The sequence below is a fragment of the Anomaloglossus baeobatrachus genome, chromosome 8, assembly GCF_048569485.1.
Source record: "Anomaloglossus baeobatrachus isolate aAnoBae1 chromosome 8, aAnoBae1.hap1, whole genome shotgun sequence".
In the NCBI taxonomy this organism is placed as follows: domain Eukaryota; kingdom Metazoa; phylum Chordata; class Amphibia; order Anura; family Aromobatidae; genus Anomaloglossus; species Anomaloglossus baeobatrachus.
The window spans coordinates 17,046,841-17,062,013 of record NC_134360.1 but is presented as its reverse complement, the minus strand read 5'-3'; the positions used below and the strand labels follow the sequence as shown (position 1 = coordinate 17,062,013).

Here is a 15,173-nt window from a genome sequence, read left to right as displayed (position 1 = left end):
TTTCCATTATAAAATTGAAACATAAAGGCCACAAACATGATGAATAATTGGCATCTTATGGAACCGACAGACTGAGCCATACATCACCAAGCACAATGCCGAGCCGCACATCACCAAGCACAGTGCCGAGCCGCACATCACCGAGCACAATGCTGAGCCGTACATCCCCAAGCACAATGCTGAGCCGTACATCACCAAGCACAATGCCGAGCCATACATCACCAAGCACAATGCCGAGCCGTACATCACCAAGCACAATGCCGAGCCGTACATCACCAAGCACAATGCCGAGCCATACATCACCAAGCACAATGCCGAGCCGCACATCACCAAGCACAGTGCCGAGCCGCACATCACCGAGCACAATGCCGAGCCATACATCACCAAGCACAATGCCGAGCCATACATCACCAAGCACAATGCCGAGCCGTACATCACCAAGCACAATGCCGAGCCGTACATCACCAAGCACAATGCCGAGCCGTACATCACCAAGCACAATGCCGAGCCATACATCACCAAGCACAATGCCGAGCCATACATCACCAAGCACAATGCCGAGCCGCACATCACCAAGCACAATGCCGAGCCATACATCACCAAGCACAATGCCGAGCCATACATCACCAAGCACAATGCCGAGCCATACATCACCAAGCACAATGCCGAGCCATACATCACCGAGCACAATGCCGAGCCATACATCACCAAGCACAATGCCGAGCCATACATCACCAAGCACAAGGCCGAGCCGAACATCACCAAGCACAAGGCCGAGCCGTACATCACCAAGCACAATGCCGAGCCGTACATCACCAAGCACAATGCCGAGCCGTACATCACCAAGCACAATGCCGAGCCGTACATCACCAAGCACAATGCCGAGCCGTACATCACCAAGCACAATGCCGAGCCGTACATCACCAAGCACAATGCCGAGCCGTACATCACCAAGCACAATGCCGAGCCGTACATCACCAAGCACAATGCCGAGCCGTACATCACCAAGCACAATGCCGAGCCGTACATCACCAAGCACAATGCCGAGCCGTACATCACCAAGCACAATGCCGAGCCGTACATCACCAAGCACAATGCCGAGCCGTACATCACCAAGCACAATGCCGAGCCGTACATCACCAAGCACAATGCCGAGCCGTACATCACCAAGCACAATGCCGAGCCGTACATCACCAAGCACAATGCCGAGCCGTACATCACCAAGCACAATGCCGAGCCGTACATCACCAAGCACAATGCCGAGCCATACATCACCAAGCACAATGCCGAGCCATACATCACCAAGCACAATGCCGAGCCGTACATCACCATGCACAATGCCGAGCCGTACATCACCAAGCACAATGCCGAGCCGTACATCACCAAGCACAATGCCGAGCCGTACATCACCAAGCACAATGCCGAGCCGTACATCACCAAGCACAATGCCGAGCCGTACATCACCAAGCACAATGCCGAGCCGTACATCACCAAGCACAATGCCGAGCCGTACATCACCAAGCACAATGCCGAGCCGTACATCACCAAGCACAATGCCGAGCCGTACATCACCAAGCACAATGCCGAGCCGTACATCACCAAGCACAATGCCGAGCCATACATCACCAAGCACAATGCCGAGCCATACATCACCAAGCACAATGCCGAGCCATACATCACCAAACACAATGCCGAGCCGTACATCACCAAGCACAATGCCGAGCCATACATCACCAAGCACAATGCCGAGCCATACATCACCAAGCACAATGCCGAGCCATACATCACCAAACACAATGCTGAGCCGTACATCACCAAGCACAATGCCGAGCCATACATCACCAAGCACAATGCCGAGCCATACATCACCAAGCACAATGCTGAGCCATACATCACCAAGCACAATTCCGAGCCGTACATCACCAAGCACAATGCCGAGCCGTACATCACCAAGCACAATGCCGAGCCGTACATCACCAAGCACAATGCCGAGCCGTACATCACCAAGCACAATGCCGAGCCGTACATCACCAAGCACAATGCCGAGCCGTACATCACCAAGCACAATGCCGAGCCGTACATCATCAAGCACAATGCCGAGCCGTACATCACCAAGCACAATGCCGAGCCGTACATCACCAAGCACAATGCCGAGCCGTACATCATCAAGCACAATGCCGAGCCGTACATCACCAAGCACAATGCTGAGCGTCAGATGGGCCACATTTGTAAGTGAAAATGATTCCTCCTTCACAATGCGAATGCGCAGATTCCCTGCTGAACTACAGCAGTGTAATATTTGACATGTGCAATAGTAGATAAAGGTAAAATCTCCCAGGTGGGTGCGCTCCTTATGACAGACAGTTCAGACCGGGGGCACGGTTGTTTCACTGGTCCAAACTGAGCGCTCTGCCAGGTCACTTGCAGAGGTAACTTTTCCTCTGCAGTTCAGGTAAGGCGCAGGGACGCTGCAGCCGACAGATGCAGAACCCACAAGCTCTAAAGGATTGAGCCTGCAAATGGCGCTCGCTCCTTGCCATACTCTGCATAGGAGGCCGATAACCTACTACTCAAAACAGTGCACTGAAAAGTAAAAATGCATCAAAACAATAAGAGGTAAATTGTGAAAGCGGCTGGGTTTATAAGCATTTTGCAATTTTAAACAAAAAATAAACAATAAAACAGCCCATTTAAATTAATCACAGAGGAAAATATGTCCAGCAGCTCGGCTGAAAAGATAAAGGCAAATACAAATAAAATAATAAAATGATGATTCTCGCGATTTTGGCCATTTCTCCTGAATGTTTACAGCTGCGAGAAATCACAACAAGCTGCGGTGAGAATTCACAGCACAGATGTTCCCAATATCAGGGTTTCTTCTCCGCTGATATTACAGGGTATTTCTGAGTATTTCTGGAGGACAGTGTATTCAGAGCACATGTGCCGCCTTCCAGGAACCTCGGCGGAAGCTGCACCCCCGATGAGACGTGACAGGCACCGAGCCCACGTGGTAAACCACGGCCACAGTCACCCACCTCCACGTCACAAGCAATAGAAACTCTGCCGACACCACAACTTCTGCTACTTATTCCTAAAAGTGAAGTTACATTTACACATCCTGGAGGAATCAACTCTCTCTGGGAGAAGTAGAACTACAGAAAGAGACCGGACTGCAGACATTACAGACATCTGCCGACTGGAGAGTATTCACATTGCATCTGTATGGGCACAGAGACGTATACCGTGCATCGCCCACGGGTTCCCTTCTGACAAATGCCCATGTTATACTTTTTCTTTTTGCTGGATGTCTCCGTTTACAATTATACTATACTATTTGCTAAAACAGAGTGAACGGCACAGACCGGAGGCGATGATGCAGCGGAGCAGCACAGACCGGATGCGATGATGCAGCGGAGCAGCACAGACCGGAGGCGATTATGCAGCAGAGCAGCACAGACCGGAGGCGATTATGCAGCAGAGCAGCACAGACCGGAGGCGATTATGCAGCAGAGCAGCACAGACCGGAGGCGATGATGCAGCGGAGCAGCACAGACCGGTGGCGATGATGCAGCGGAGCAGCACAGACCGGTGGCGATTATGCAGCAGAGCAGCACAGACCGGTGGCGATTATGCAGCAGAGCAGCACAGACCGGAGGCGATTATGCAGCAGAGCAGCACAGACCGGAGGCGATGATGCAGCGGAGCAGCACAGACCGGTGGCGATGATGCAGCGGAGCAGCACAGACCGGTGGCGATGATGCAGCGGAGCAGCACAGACCGGAGGCGATGATGCAGCGGAGCAGCACAGACCGGAGGCGATGATGCAGCGGAGCAGCACAGACCGGAGGCGATGATGCAGCGGAGCAGCACAGACCGGAGGCGATGATGCAGCGGAGTAAACCTTTGTATGTGGAGCAGAGAAGACCATTAGAGCCGGATACACAGGACGGGTGGATCAGTGGAGCCGAATGTGCAGATAGAAGTGTGGATAGCACCCAGGAACAGCAGAAGGAGTATGGAACCACACACCATGCTGCTGGAGAATGAAGGTGCTGGTAGCACCTCAGAATAGTAGAGATGAAGAGACTGGCAGATGCCTTGATACAGTAGAGTTGAGAGTGCGAAGAGCAACAGATACTAAAAAATGGTCACTTCATAGAACTTAGGTATCTGAGTGTAACCGAACCAAGTGAGAAATGAGCCTTAACTGTTTCAAAGCTTGTGGTAGCAGCCCTGCACTACTACCTGAATACTCAGGAAATGTACAGCCACCTGAGCTGGCCTTCAATGACATTATAGGTAAGCACTACCACCTTTATACTAAGGCAATGCACAGCCACCTGAGATGGCCTACAATGACAACATTTTTATAGGTAAAAACTACTACATGAATACTCAGGCAATGCAGCGCCACCAGAGCCGGCCTTGAAGGACAACATTATAGGTAAGCACTACTACCTAAATACTCAGGCATTGCACCGTCACTTGAGCCGGCCTTGTAGGAGGACATTATAGATAAGCACTACTACCTGAACACTCATTCATTGCACAGCCACTTGAGTCGGCCTTCAACAACAACATTATAGGTAAGCACTACTACCTGAATACTCAGGCAATGCACAGCCACCTGAACCGGCCGTGAATGAGGGCATTATAGGTAAGCACTACTACCTAAATACTCAGGCATTGCACCGTCACTTGAGCCGGCCTTGTAGGAGGACATTATAGATAAGCACTACTACCTGAACACTCATTCATTGCACAGCCACTTGAGTCGGCCTTCAACAACAACATTATAGGTAAGCACTACTACCTGAATACTCAGGCAATGCACAGCCACCTGAACCGGCCGTGAATGAGGGCATTATAGGTAAGCACTACTACCTGAATACTCAGGCAATGCACAGCCATCTCAGCTGGCCTTCAATAAAATTATAGGTAAGCACTACTACCTGAATACTCAGGCAATGAACAGCCACCTGAGCTGGCCTTCAATGACAACATTATAGGTAAGCACTACTACATGAATACTCAGGCAATGCACAGCCACCTGAACCGGCCGTGAACGAGGACATTATAGGTAAGCACTACTACCTAAATACTCAGGCAATGCACAGCCACCTGAGTCAGCCTTCAATTACAACATTATAGGTAAATGTAGGTTTAACCGAGTACGGACAAGCAGAGAAGGAGCCAGCTATATGGGAAAAAGACGCACTAAGGAAAATCACAAGAAATCTGAAAACCGCCATTACTCAGTGTACAGAGCACTGAACTTCCGACAACCCCTCTCATTTCCCCACGTCCTCCGGCTCCTACAGCCGCTTTGTGTTCCCCGGTTTATGCACAATGTTTAGAGCACAAGTCTCTTCCGCCGTCATCAATGCGGGAAAGCGCCGATCCACAAGTAAAGTCCTGTTATAACAGGAGAACAATCGAGACAAAAGGAGAGCTGTGCGCTTAGCCGAAACGCCGGATCACAAACACGAATATGGACGGGCGCACAAAGAGCTGCTGTCATCAGCGGGGAGAGAAGCAGCTGGAAAACGTGGCCAACGTTGCACCGAGCATCACGGCAGTTCTGGGGGGTTACACCAAGTCAGCTCTGCTCACAGATAAAGCGAAGATGTATCAAGGTCAAGGGCAGAAGTGCGCGCCGAAGAGCAGAAGTGCGCGCCGAAGAGCAGAAGTGCGCGCCGAAGAGCAGAAGAGCGCGCCGAAGAGCAGAAGAGCGCGCCGAAGAGCAGAAGAGCGCGCCGAAGAGCGCAAGCCCGCGCTGAACGGAAGAGCGCGCCGAGCAGAAGGGTGCAGGCCCGCGCCGAGCAGAAGTCCGTGTGGAGTGGACACGTCACAAAATTCACTTTCCACAGCTCTCTGCATTTCTCTTCCAGAAAGTTTCCAAAACAGCGCCACGCGCTTCACTCCATCCTCAGTCTTCCTGGTATATTGCTGTAATATCAGTGCTGTACTACAGGAGGAGATGCCAAGTCTTCACATTATGGCGAGACACATGCATGATCTCATGGGGTCTACCAATCAGAAGAGGTGCTGGGTGGGCCGGCAGGTAGTCAGTGGGCTTTGTTCCAGTGACCACTGACTATTGATGTCTGGGTCCTGTAAATCTAGATACATTTACAAACTAATGGCGATCGGTTCTTATATGCTCAGAATGGAAACTATTCTCCTGCCCACAGCAGGAAGCTCACACTGCGATCCACAAACTGTGCAGGTACCGACCCACAGGATGCACAGGCGCAATATTCTACATGGGCAGGTGGTGACAGGAGTAAAATGCAACGACAGGTGTTGTGAATGTCATCCGAGTGGATGCTGGTGTGGAGCTCCCTCTGGTGGCCAGGAATAGTAATGAAGCGGAGTCTGAATCTGTGACTCAAACAGGTGTTGGAGTTAATTGGGAATCCAGGAAGTCCTATTGCAGATCAGCCTAGAGTATTTAGGAGAGCATTTTCTGCCTGTCGGCCGCCGGTGGTGAATGTTTCCTATTACTTCTGAAGATGGCTGGGAGTTTTCCCTACAGTTTCTACCATTTAATCTGTGCCTGAATCTACTCCAGTTAAGTATACTAGTTTTTGTGCTTAGTTGCTGGAATTGCACTCAATGTTTTTTTTGCTTATTCTATTTGGTTCCATGTTTGGTTTTTTAGTTTGTGAGGATCTGTCTCTCTGCTTTTGTGAGCAGGGTAGTTCCTCCAGCAAGAAAGGAAGCTTGATCCCTGTTCATGTTTCGAGTATTTGCACTTTAGAATATTATTTGTTCTGTGATTTTGTTTCTTACCATTATATCTACAGTTCTGTTTAAAGTGTCTGGCACAAGAGTACCTGATATAGTGGGGGAGAGTCCGTGTGGTCTCAGATCTTTTTTCTATCAGGAGTTTGGTATTTTTTGCAGGTTTTTTTTGCTGGCCGCAATCAGTTATTTGGCCTGTCGTATCTAGTAAGTCGGGCCTCACCTTTGCTGATCTATATTTTCTGTGTATTGTGTTTTCTTACATCACCGTCGTTACATGTTGGGGGCTTGCTATTTCTTTGGGGACTGCTCCGAGGCAAATTAGGATTCCTCATTTCTATCTTTGAGGTGTAGCAAGTTTATCCGGCAGTGACGAGGTGTCTAGGTGTGTTAGGAACATCCCACTGCTACTTCTAGTGTTGTCCGATAGATAGGGGATTGCGGTCAGCTCAGTTTCCAACTACTCTTGTGGTTTTGTTTTTTCCTTATTAATGGGATTTTTTGTGATTGTTCACGGTTACCAGATCATAACAGACCGGATCCCAGATGTCAACAAACACCAATACTTCTATTTTTATTGGCTACGATAAAATTTCTTCGCACTTTGGACCAGTGAAATGCCGAAACCACTGGTACGAACTGTGCTCTCAGCCCCGCGCTGCAAACCTCTGCGGCATCAAAGAAGCGAAGGGACAGTGAAACTGGTCATAAATAACCTGTAAATGCTGCACTCCTTGCCTAGGACACCGGCCACTGCTGCCAGACTGCAGAGGTGGACGGTAACCTAGGCAACGAGTTGTACACCATAGAATTAAAAGTGTCTCCTCTTATTCTCGGCTGTTGCATATTATTTCCTGCACATTTGTTACACCGCCCGTTACTCAGTGTCTGCTGCTATCTATTGTGCTACGTGTTTTCCCGCCCTACATGGAGGATATGTTGCAATATCCATACAGTAACGTCGGCTCGGGGCACGGGTTCAGACACGTTTGTGATCCCAGATTCTGCGTTCTCACATCAGGACAATCAATTGTAACGAGAAACGGCCCGTGATCCGTTCTGACACGACCGACTGGTGCAGAAATAAAAAGAATCATCACTAACGGGGTCATGTTCAAGCCCCTCGTCAATCAATCAACAAGGAGGGGGGCTACAAGGAGGGTCTGTCATTGGAGGATGCGGCACTTCCAAACCTCACAGATCTCCATAGGAATTGTGCAATGCTTTGTGTCACCAGTGGTGGCGCTGCAGGGAAAAATTAACTCTTTACAGTGCATTCCTGCTGATCAGGACGCCTCGACTAACACACAGCTCAGATTTTACTTTCTCAGCCAAATTTATTAAGGGGCGCAATCTTAAAGGGCATCATCGCTTGGCATAAACATGTCATTTGTTTTTACCTGGTGTAAACGCCGCTGTTCTCCTGAATCCGGCGACGTTTTTCTTTTTTTCCTGCGTCTCTCCGTTCCTGAGATATGGCCTCCTCTTCCCGGTATATAAATGAAGTCTTGTGAGCCAAGTGGGCGTTTTATGGAAGACCACACCCCCTTAGTTAACAAGACTAGATTTGCATACAGAGAAGAGTGGGTCATATCTCAGGAATGGAAGGGCGTAGGAAGAAGGGGAAAACATTGTAGGATTCGGGAGAACAGCGGCGTTCACACCAGGTAAAAAAATGACATGTTTATGGCAAGTGATGATCCCCTTTAAGATCATGCCCCTTAAGAAACAAGAAAACATTGCTGAATTATGGAGAACAGCGGGATTTACACTACATAAATAACAAAAATCAATATTTATGGCAGGAGCTGGATCCTTTTTCGCTGGTTTGTGTTACCGAGAAGTCACAGAACTGGTTACTGACATACATGGGTAAAGTCAAGGTTGAGCTCCCCCTAGAGGCTGCAGTCGGTGGCCAGAATCACACCCCAAACTGTCAATTCATGCATACATTTCCAGGAGGAGTAACAGAGGAACAGTACTATCTGGATATAGAAGAACAAACACTCCAAAATGTTTTGGCAAATATTCTCCGACACATAACTGGACACAGAAGACGGCGCAGACCCCCTTTAAAGCTCCTCGGAATCCACCGGCAATTTACTTTGCACACTGAATATATTTCTACCAGCGTTTAGAATTGTCACTTATCACAAATGTACATTAAGGGTTAAAAATCAGGACTGAAGGAGTCACAAAGTTCAGCTCTGTAAGAAAATAATGCACAGGAAGCAAATGGAAGCCCCCCACAGCGTTCACCTCCACAGATTCCAGACCCCTCCACGCTCCGGCCCCATTCACCAGTATTCAATGAGAGATTAACCCTTTCACGTCTGCATTTTTACATCGGAAACTGAGAATTACATTACTGATATTCAAGAATACGAAAACTTAAAAAAATAAGTGAAGAGAAATATAAAAGACTTATGCCACTTATAACATCAGTATGAAGAAATAAGAATATAGCGGGGATCCAGTTTGGAGAGACTGACCTGTCACTTGCCACAAATATGTAATTTTTTTATACCTGATGTAAAAGCCGCTGTTCTCCTGAATCCGGCGATGTTTTTCTTTTTTTCCTGCGCCTCTCCGTTCCCGAGATACGGCCTCCTCTTCCCTGTATATAAATTTAGTCTTGTTCGCCAAGTGGGCGTCTTCTGGAGGACCACACCCCCTTGGCAAGAAGATTGGATTTACATACAGAGAAGAATGGGTCATATCTCAGCAACAGAGGGGCGCAGGAAAAAAAGAAAAACATCGCCGGATTCAGGAGAACGGCGGCTTTCACACCAGATTAAAAAAAATTACAACAGCGTGGCAAATCACAACCCTTCATCGGGTCCAGCGCTGGCTCCGCAACACCGCTCCACTCTGAGTGTTTTGGCTGCATGGGTGACGTCAACAAATGGATTTCATCGATATTTTGGCTTAGTTTATGCCACAAAAAAAAACAAAAAAAAAAAAACCTTTGACAGCAACGACTTCCTAAGCTCCACCCATATTCCAAAATGATGCAACAATGTTAAAAGTTAGAGATTCAGAGGTCGGAGGATGACATACGGGATATCAACCTGAAGGGGGAGGGGCCGTCACACCCCCGATGCACCACGACACTTGTTTGATCCGGACACGCCCACTGGACACTTCTGCACTCATTTGCATAAGACATTAAGCTTTTTGAGCTTCTTTTCTAAGGTCTGCAGGTGCACCAAAAACTAAGCTCTACAGAAGCAAACGGCGAGGACGGATCGTACCCGTGACACCGGCTGATGGCAACTGGTGAAAATGCTGCAAAACCAGAAAACAGATTCAATAATCCAGCACCCCAAACAATAGTCCGGTGCACGCCATCCCACACTGCGGCCCACCCCGTCCCATACTCCAGCAGGCGGGGCGCACGCCATCTCATACTCTGGCACATACTCAGGGTTACACTCCCGTCACCCCCCCCCTCCCCCGGGTCCACACTCAGGGTCACACTCCCGGCACCCCCCCCCCCCGGGTCCACACTCAGGGTCACACTCCCGGCACCCCCCCCCCCGGGTCCACACTCAGGGTCACACTCCCGGCACCCCCCCCCCGGGTCCACACTCAGGGTCACACTCCCGGCACCCCCCCCCCCGGGTCCACACTCAGGGTCACACTCCCGGCACCCCCCCCCCCCCGGGTCCACACTCAGGGTCACACTCCCGGCACCCCCCCCCCCCCGGGTCACAACTCAGGGTCACACTCCCGGCACCCCCCCCCCGGGTCCACACTCAGGGTCACACTCCCGGCACCCCCCCCCCCCCCCCCGGGTCCACACTCAGGGTCACACTCCCGGCAACCCCCCCTGGGTCCACACTCAGGGTAACACTCCCGGCAACCCCCCCTGGGTCCACACTCAGGGTCACACTCCCGGCACCTCCCCCTACCCCGGTCCACACTCAGGGTCACACTCCCGGCACCTCCCCCTACCCCGGTCCACACTCAGGGTCACACTCCCGGCACCTCCCCCTACCCCGGTCCACACTCAGGGTCACCTCCCCCTACACTCAGGGTCACCTCCCCCTACCCCGGTCCACACTCAGGGTCACCTCCCCCTACCCCGGTCCACACTCAGGGTCACCCTCCCGGCACCCCCCCCACCCCGGTCCACACTCAGGGTCACACTCCCGGCACCCCCCCCCTACCCCAGTCCACACTCAGGGTCACACTCCCGGCACCCCTCCCCCCTACCCCGGTCCACACTCAGGTTCACGTCCCCCCTACCCCGGGTCCACACTCAGGGTCACCTCCCCCTACCCCGGGTCCACACTCAGGGTCACCTCCCCCTACCCCGGGTCCACACTCAGGGTCACACTCCCGGCACCCCCCCCGGGTCCACACTCAGGGTCACACTCCCGGCAACCCCCCCGGGTCCACACTCAGGGTCACACTCCCGGCAACCCCCCCTGGGTCCACACTCAGGGTCACACTCCCGGCAACCCCCCCTGGGTCCACACTCAGGGTCACACTCCCGGCACCCCCCCCACCCCGGTCCACACTCAGGGTCACCCTCCCGGCACCCCCCCCACCCCGGTCCACACTCAGGGTCACACTCCCGGCACCCCCCCCCTACCCCGGTCCACACTCAGGGTCACACTCCCGGCACCCCCCCCCCCCCTACCCCGGTCCACACTCAGGTTCACCTCCCCCTACCCCGGGTCCACACTCAGGGTCCACACTCAGGGTCACCTCCCCCTACCCCGGGTCCACACTCAGGGTCACACTCCCGGCACCCCCCCCGGGTCCACACTCAGGGTCACACTCCCGGCAACCCCCCCCGGGTCCACACTCAGGGTCACACTCCCGGCAACCCCCCCCGGGTCCACACTCAGGGTCACACTCCCGGCAACCCCCCCTGGGTCCACACTCAGGGTCACACTCCCGGCACCCCCCCCCACCCCGGTCCACACTCAGGGTCACCCTCCCGGCACCCCCCCCCACCCCGGTCCACACTCAGGGTCACACTCCCGGCACCCCCCCCCTACCCCGGTCCACTCTCAGGGTCACACTCCCGGCACCCCCCCCCCCCTACCCCGGTCCACACTCAGGTTCACCTCCCCCTACCCCGGGTCCACACTCAGGGTCCACACTCAGGGTCACCTCCCCCCCCCCCCGGGTCCACACTCAGGGTCACACTCCCGGCACCCCCCCCCGGGTCCACACTCAGGGTCACACTCCCGGCAACCCCCCCCGGGTCCACACTCAGGGTCACACTCCCGCCACCTCCCCCTACCCCGGTCCACACTCAGGGTCACACTCCCGCCACCTCCCCCTACCCCGGTCCACACTCAGGGTCACACTCCCGCCACCTCCCCCTACCCCGGTCCACACTCAGGGTCACCTCCCCCTACCCCGGTCCACACTCAGGGTCACCTCCCCCTACCCCGGTCCACACTCAGGGTCACCCTCCCGACACCCCCCCACCCCGGTCCACACTCAGGGTCACACTCCCGGCACCCCCCCCCTACCCCGGTCCACACTCAGGGTCACACTCCCGGCACCCCCCCCCTACCCCGGTCCACACTCAGGGTCACACTCCCGGCACCCCCCCCCTACCCCGGTCCACACTCAGGGTCACCTCCCCCTACCCCGGGTCCGCACTCAGGGTCACACTCCCGGCACCCCCCGGGTCCGCACTCAGGGTCACACTCCCGGCACCCCCCGGGTCCGCACTCAGGGTCACACTCCCGGCACCCCCCGGGTCCGCACTCAGGGTCACACTCCCGGCACCCCCCGGGTCCGCACTCAGGGTCACACTCCCGGCACCCCCCGGGTCCGCACTCAGGGTCACACTCCCGGCACCCCCCGGGTCCGCACTCAGGGTCACACTCCCGGCACCCCCCGGGTCCGCACTCAGGGTCACACTCCCGGCACCCCCCGGGTCCGCACTCAGGGTCACACTCCCGGCACCCCCCGGGTCCGCACTCAGGGTCACACTCCCGGCACCCCCCGGGTCCGCACTCAGGGTCACACTCCCGGCACCCCCCGGGTCCGCACTCAGGGTCACACTCCCGGCACCCCCCGGGTCCGCACTCAGGGTCACACTCCCGGCACCCCCCCGGGTCCGCACTCAGGGTCACACTCCCGGCACCCCCCGGGTCCGCACTCAGGGTCACACTCCCGGCACCCCCCGGGTCCGCACTCAGGGTCACACTCCCGGCACCCCCCGGGTCCGCACTCAGGGTCACACTCCCGGCAGCCCCCGGGTCCGCACTCAGGGTCACACTCCCGGCAGCCCCCGGGTCCGCACTCAGGGTCACACTCCCGGCAGCCCCCGGGTCCGCACTCAGGGTCACACTCCCGGCAGCCCCCGGGTCCGCACTCAGGGTCACACTCCCGGCAGCCCCCGGGTCCGCACTCAGGGTCACACTCCCGGCACCCCCCGGGTCCGCACTCAGGGTCACACTCCCGGCACCCCCCGGGTCCGCACTCAGGGTCACACTCCCGGCACCCCCCGGGTCCGCACTCAGGGTCACACTCCCGGCACCCCCCGGGTCCGCACTCAGGGTCACACTCCCGGCACCCCCCGGGTCCGCACTCAGGGTCACCTCCCCCTACCCCGGGTTCGCACTCAGGGTCACCTCCCCCTACCCCGGGTCCGCACTCAGGGTCACCTCCCCCTACCCCGGGTCCGCACTCAGGGTCACCTCCCCCTACCCCGGGTCCGCACTCAGGGTCACCTCCCCCTACCCCGGGTCCGCACTCAGGGTCACCTCCCCCTACCCCGGGTCCGCACTCAGGGTCACCTCCCCCTACCCCGGGTCCGCACTCAGGGTCACCTCCCCCTACCCCGGGTCCGCACTCAGGGTCACCTCCCCCTACCCCGGTCCACACTCAGGGTCACCTCCCCCTACCCCGGTCCACACTCAGGGTCACCTCCCCCTACCCCGGTCCACACTCAGGGTCACACTCCCGCCACCCCCCCTACCCCGGTCCACACTCAGGGACACCTCCCCCTACCCCGGTCCACACTCAGGTTCACCTCCCCCTACCCCGGGTCCACACTCAGGTTCACCTCCCCCTACCCCGGGTCCACACTCAGGTTCACCTCCCCCTACCCCGGGTCCACACTCAGGTTCACCTCCCCCTACCCCGGGTCCACACTCAGGTTCACCTCCCCCTACCCCGGGTCCACACTCAGGTTCACCTCCCCCTACCCCGGGTCCACACTCAGGTTCACCTCCCCCTACCCCGGGTCCACACTCAGGTTCACCTCCCCCTACCCCGGGTCCACACTCAGGGACACCTCCCCCTACCCCGGGTCCACACTCAGGGTCACCTCCCCCTACCCCGGGTCCACACTCAGGGTTACCTCCCCCTACCCCGGGTCCACACTCAGGGTCACACTCCCGGCACCCCCCGGGTCCACACTCAGGGTCACACTCGTACACACCGGGCTCCTGCAGTGTCGCACTCTGTCTATAATGCGCACACGGTGACGTCACTCGGCTCTGACACTTCCTATATCCAGGTCACATGTCCGCGCTCTCCGCCGTCTCCCGGTGACCGTCGCACACTGTACACACCGGACGGTGCGGGGCGCAGATACACAGCACGGCCGGGGGTCTCCGCAGGCTCCTACCGTGTGTGACTGCAGGCTCTGGCTGGCCTCTATGGCGGCGGTGAGCGGCACCGTGTCATCCAGGAGCAGCTTGTTGGCCGCCGGTTTCTCCATGAACGCCATCCCGGCGGCGGCAGGCGGACTACTGAGCGCAGGCCCGGCAGTGCCGCGGGGCGGGGCCAGGCGCGCGGGGCGGAGCAGCGGCGACAAAGTGGGTGGAGAGAGGTGTGACTGTCACGAGGGAAAGGCGTGGCACTTGCGGGATGGGGCGTGGTTTAAAGGGATAAATGACAGCGAGCGAGTGACGGCGCGGAGGAGACGTGCGGGGTCCGGGAAGGAGGAGTGTGACCACCTGGAAGGGTGACTGTGACTGTGCCCACCTGGGAGTGTGACTGTGACTGTGCCCACCTGGGAGTGTGACTGTGACTGTGCCCACCTGGGAGGGTGACTGTGACTGTGCCCACCTGGGAGGGTGACTGTGACTGTGCCCACCTGGGAGGGTGACTGTGACTGTGCCCACCTGGGAGGGTGACTGTGACTGTGCCCACCTGGGAGGGTGACTGTGACTGTGCCCACCTGGGAGTGTGACTGTGACTGTGCCCACCTGGGAGGGTGACTGTGACTGTGCCCACCTGGGAGGGTGACTGTGACTGTGCCCACCTGGGAGGGTGACTGTGACTGTGCCCACCTGGGAGGGTGACTGTGCCCACCTGGGAGGGTGACTGTGACTGTGACCACCTGGGAGGGTGACTGTGACTGTGACTGTGCCCACCTGGGAGGGTGACTGTGACTGTGCCCACCTGGGAGGGTGACTGTGACTGTGCCCACCTGGGAGGGT

General features: G+C 56.1%; 1 protein-coding gene across 2 annotated transcripts in view; it reads right to left on the bottom strand.

The window, feature by feature from the left end:
• The window catches only part of PXK (PX domain containing serine/threonine kinase like), a 56,868-nt gene extending 42,346 nt beyond the window's left edge, over positions 1 to 14,522 (bottom strand). Inside the window, exon 1 of one of the 2 annotated variants that reach the window (XM_075320667.1) lies at positions 14,357 to 14,522. In XM_075320667.1, coding sequence (XP_075176782.1) covers positions 14,357 to 14,458 — 102 coding nt within the window. In that variant the 5' untranslated portion in view covers positions 14,459 to 14,522. Of the gene's footprint in view, positions 1 to 9,807; positions 9,926 to 14,356 lie in introns of those variants that run through there. The other variant, XM_075320668.1, reaches the window with a different exon arrangement.
• Positions 14,523 to 15,173: the final 651 nt, after the last annotated feature.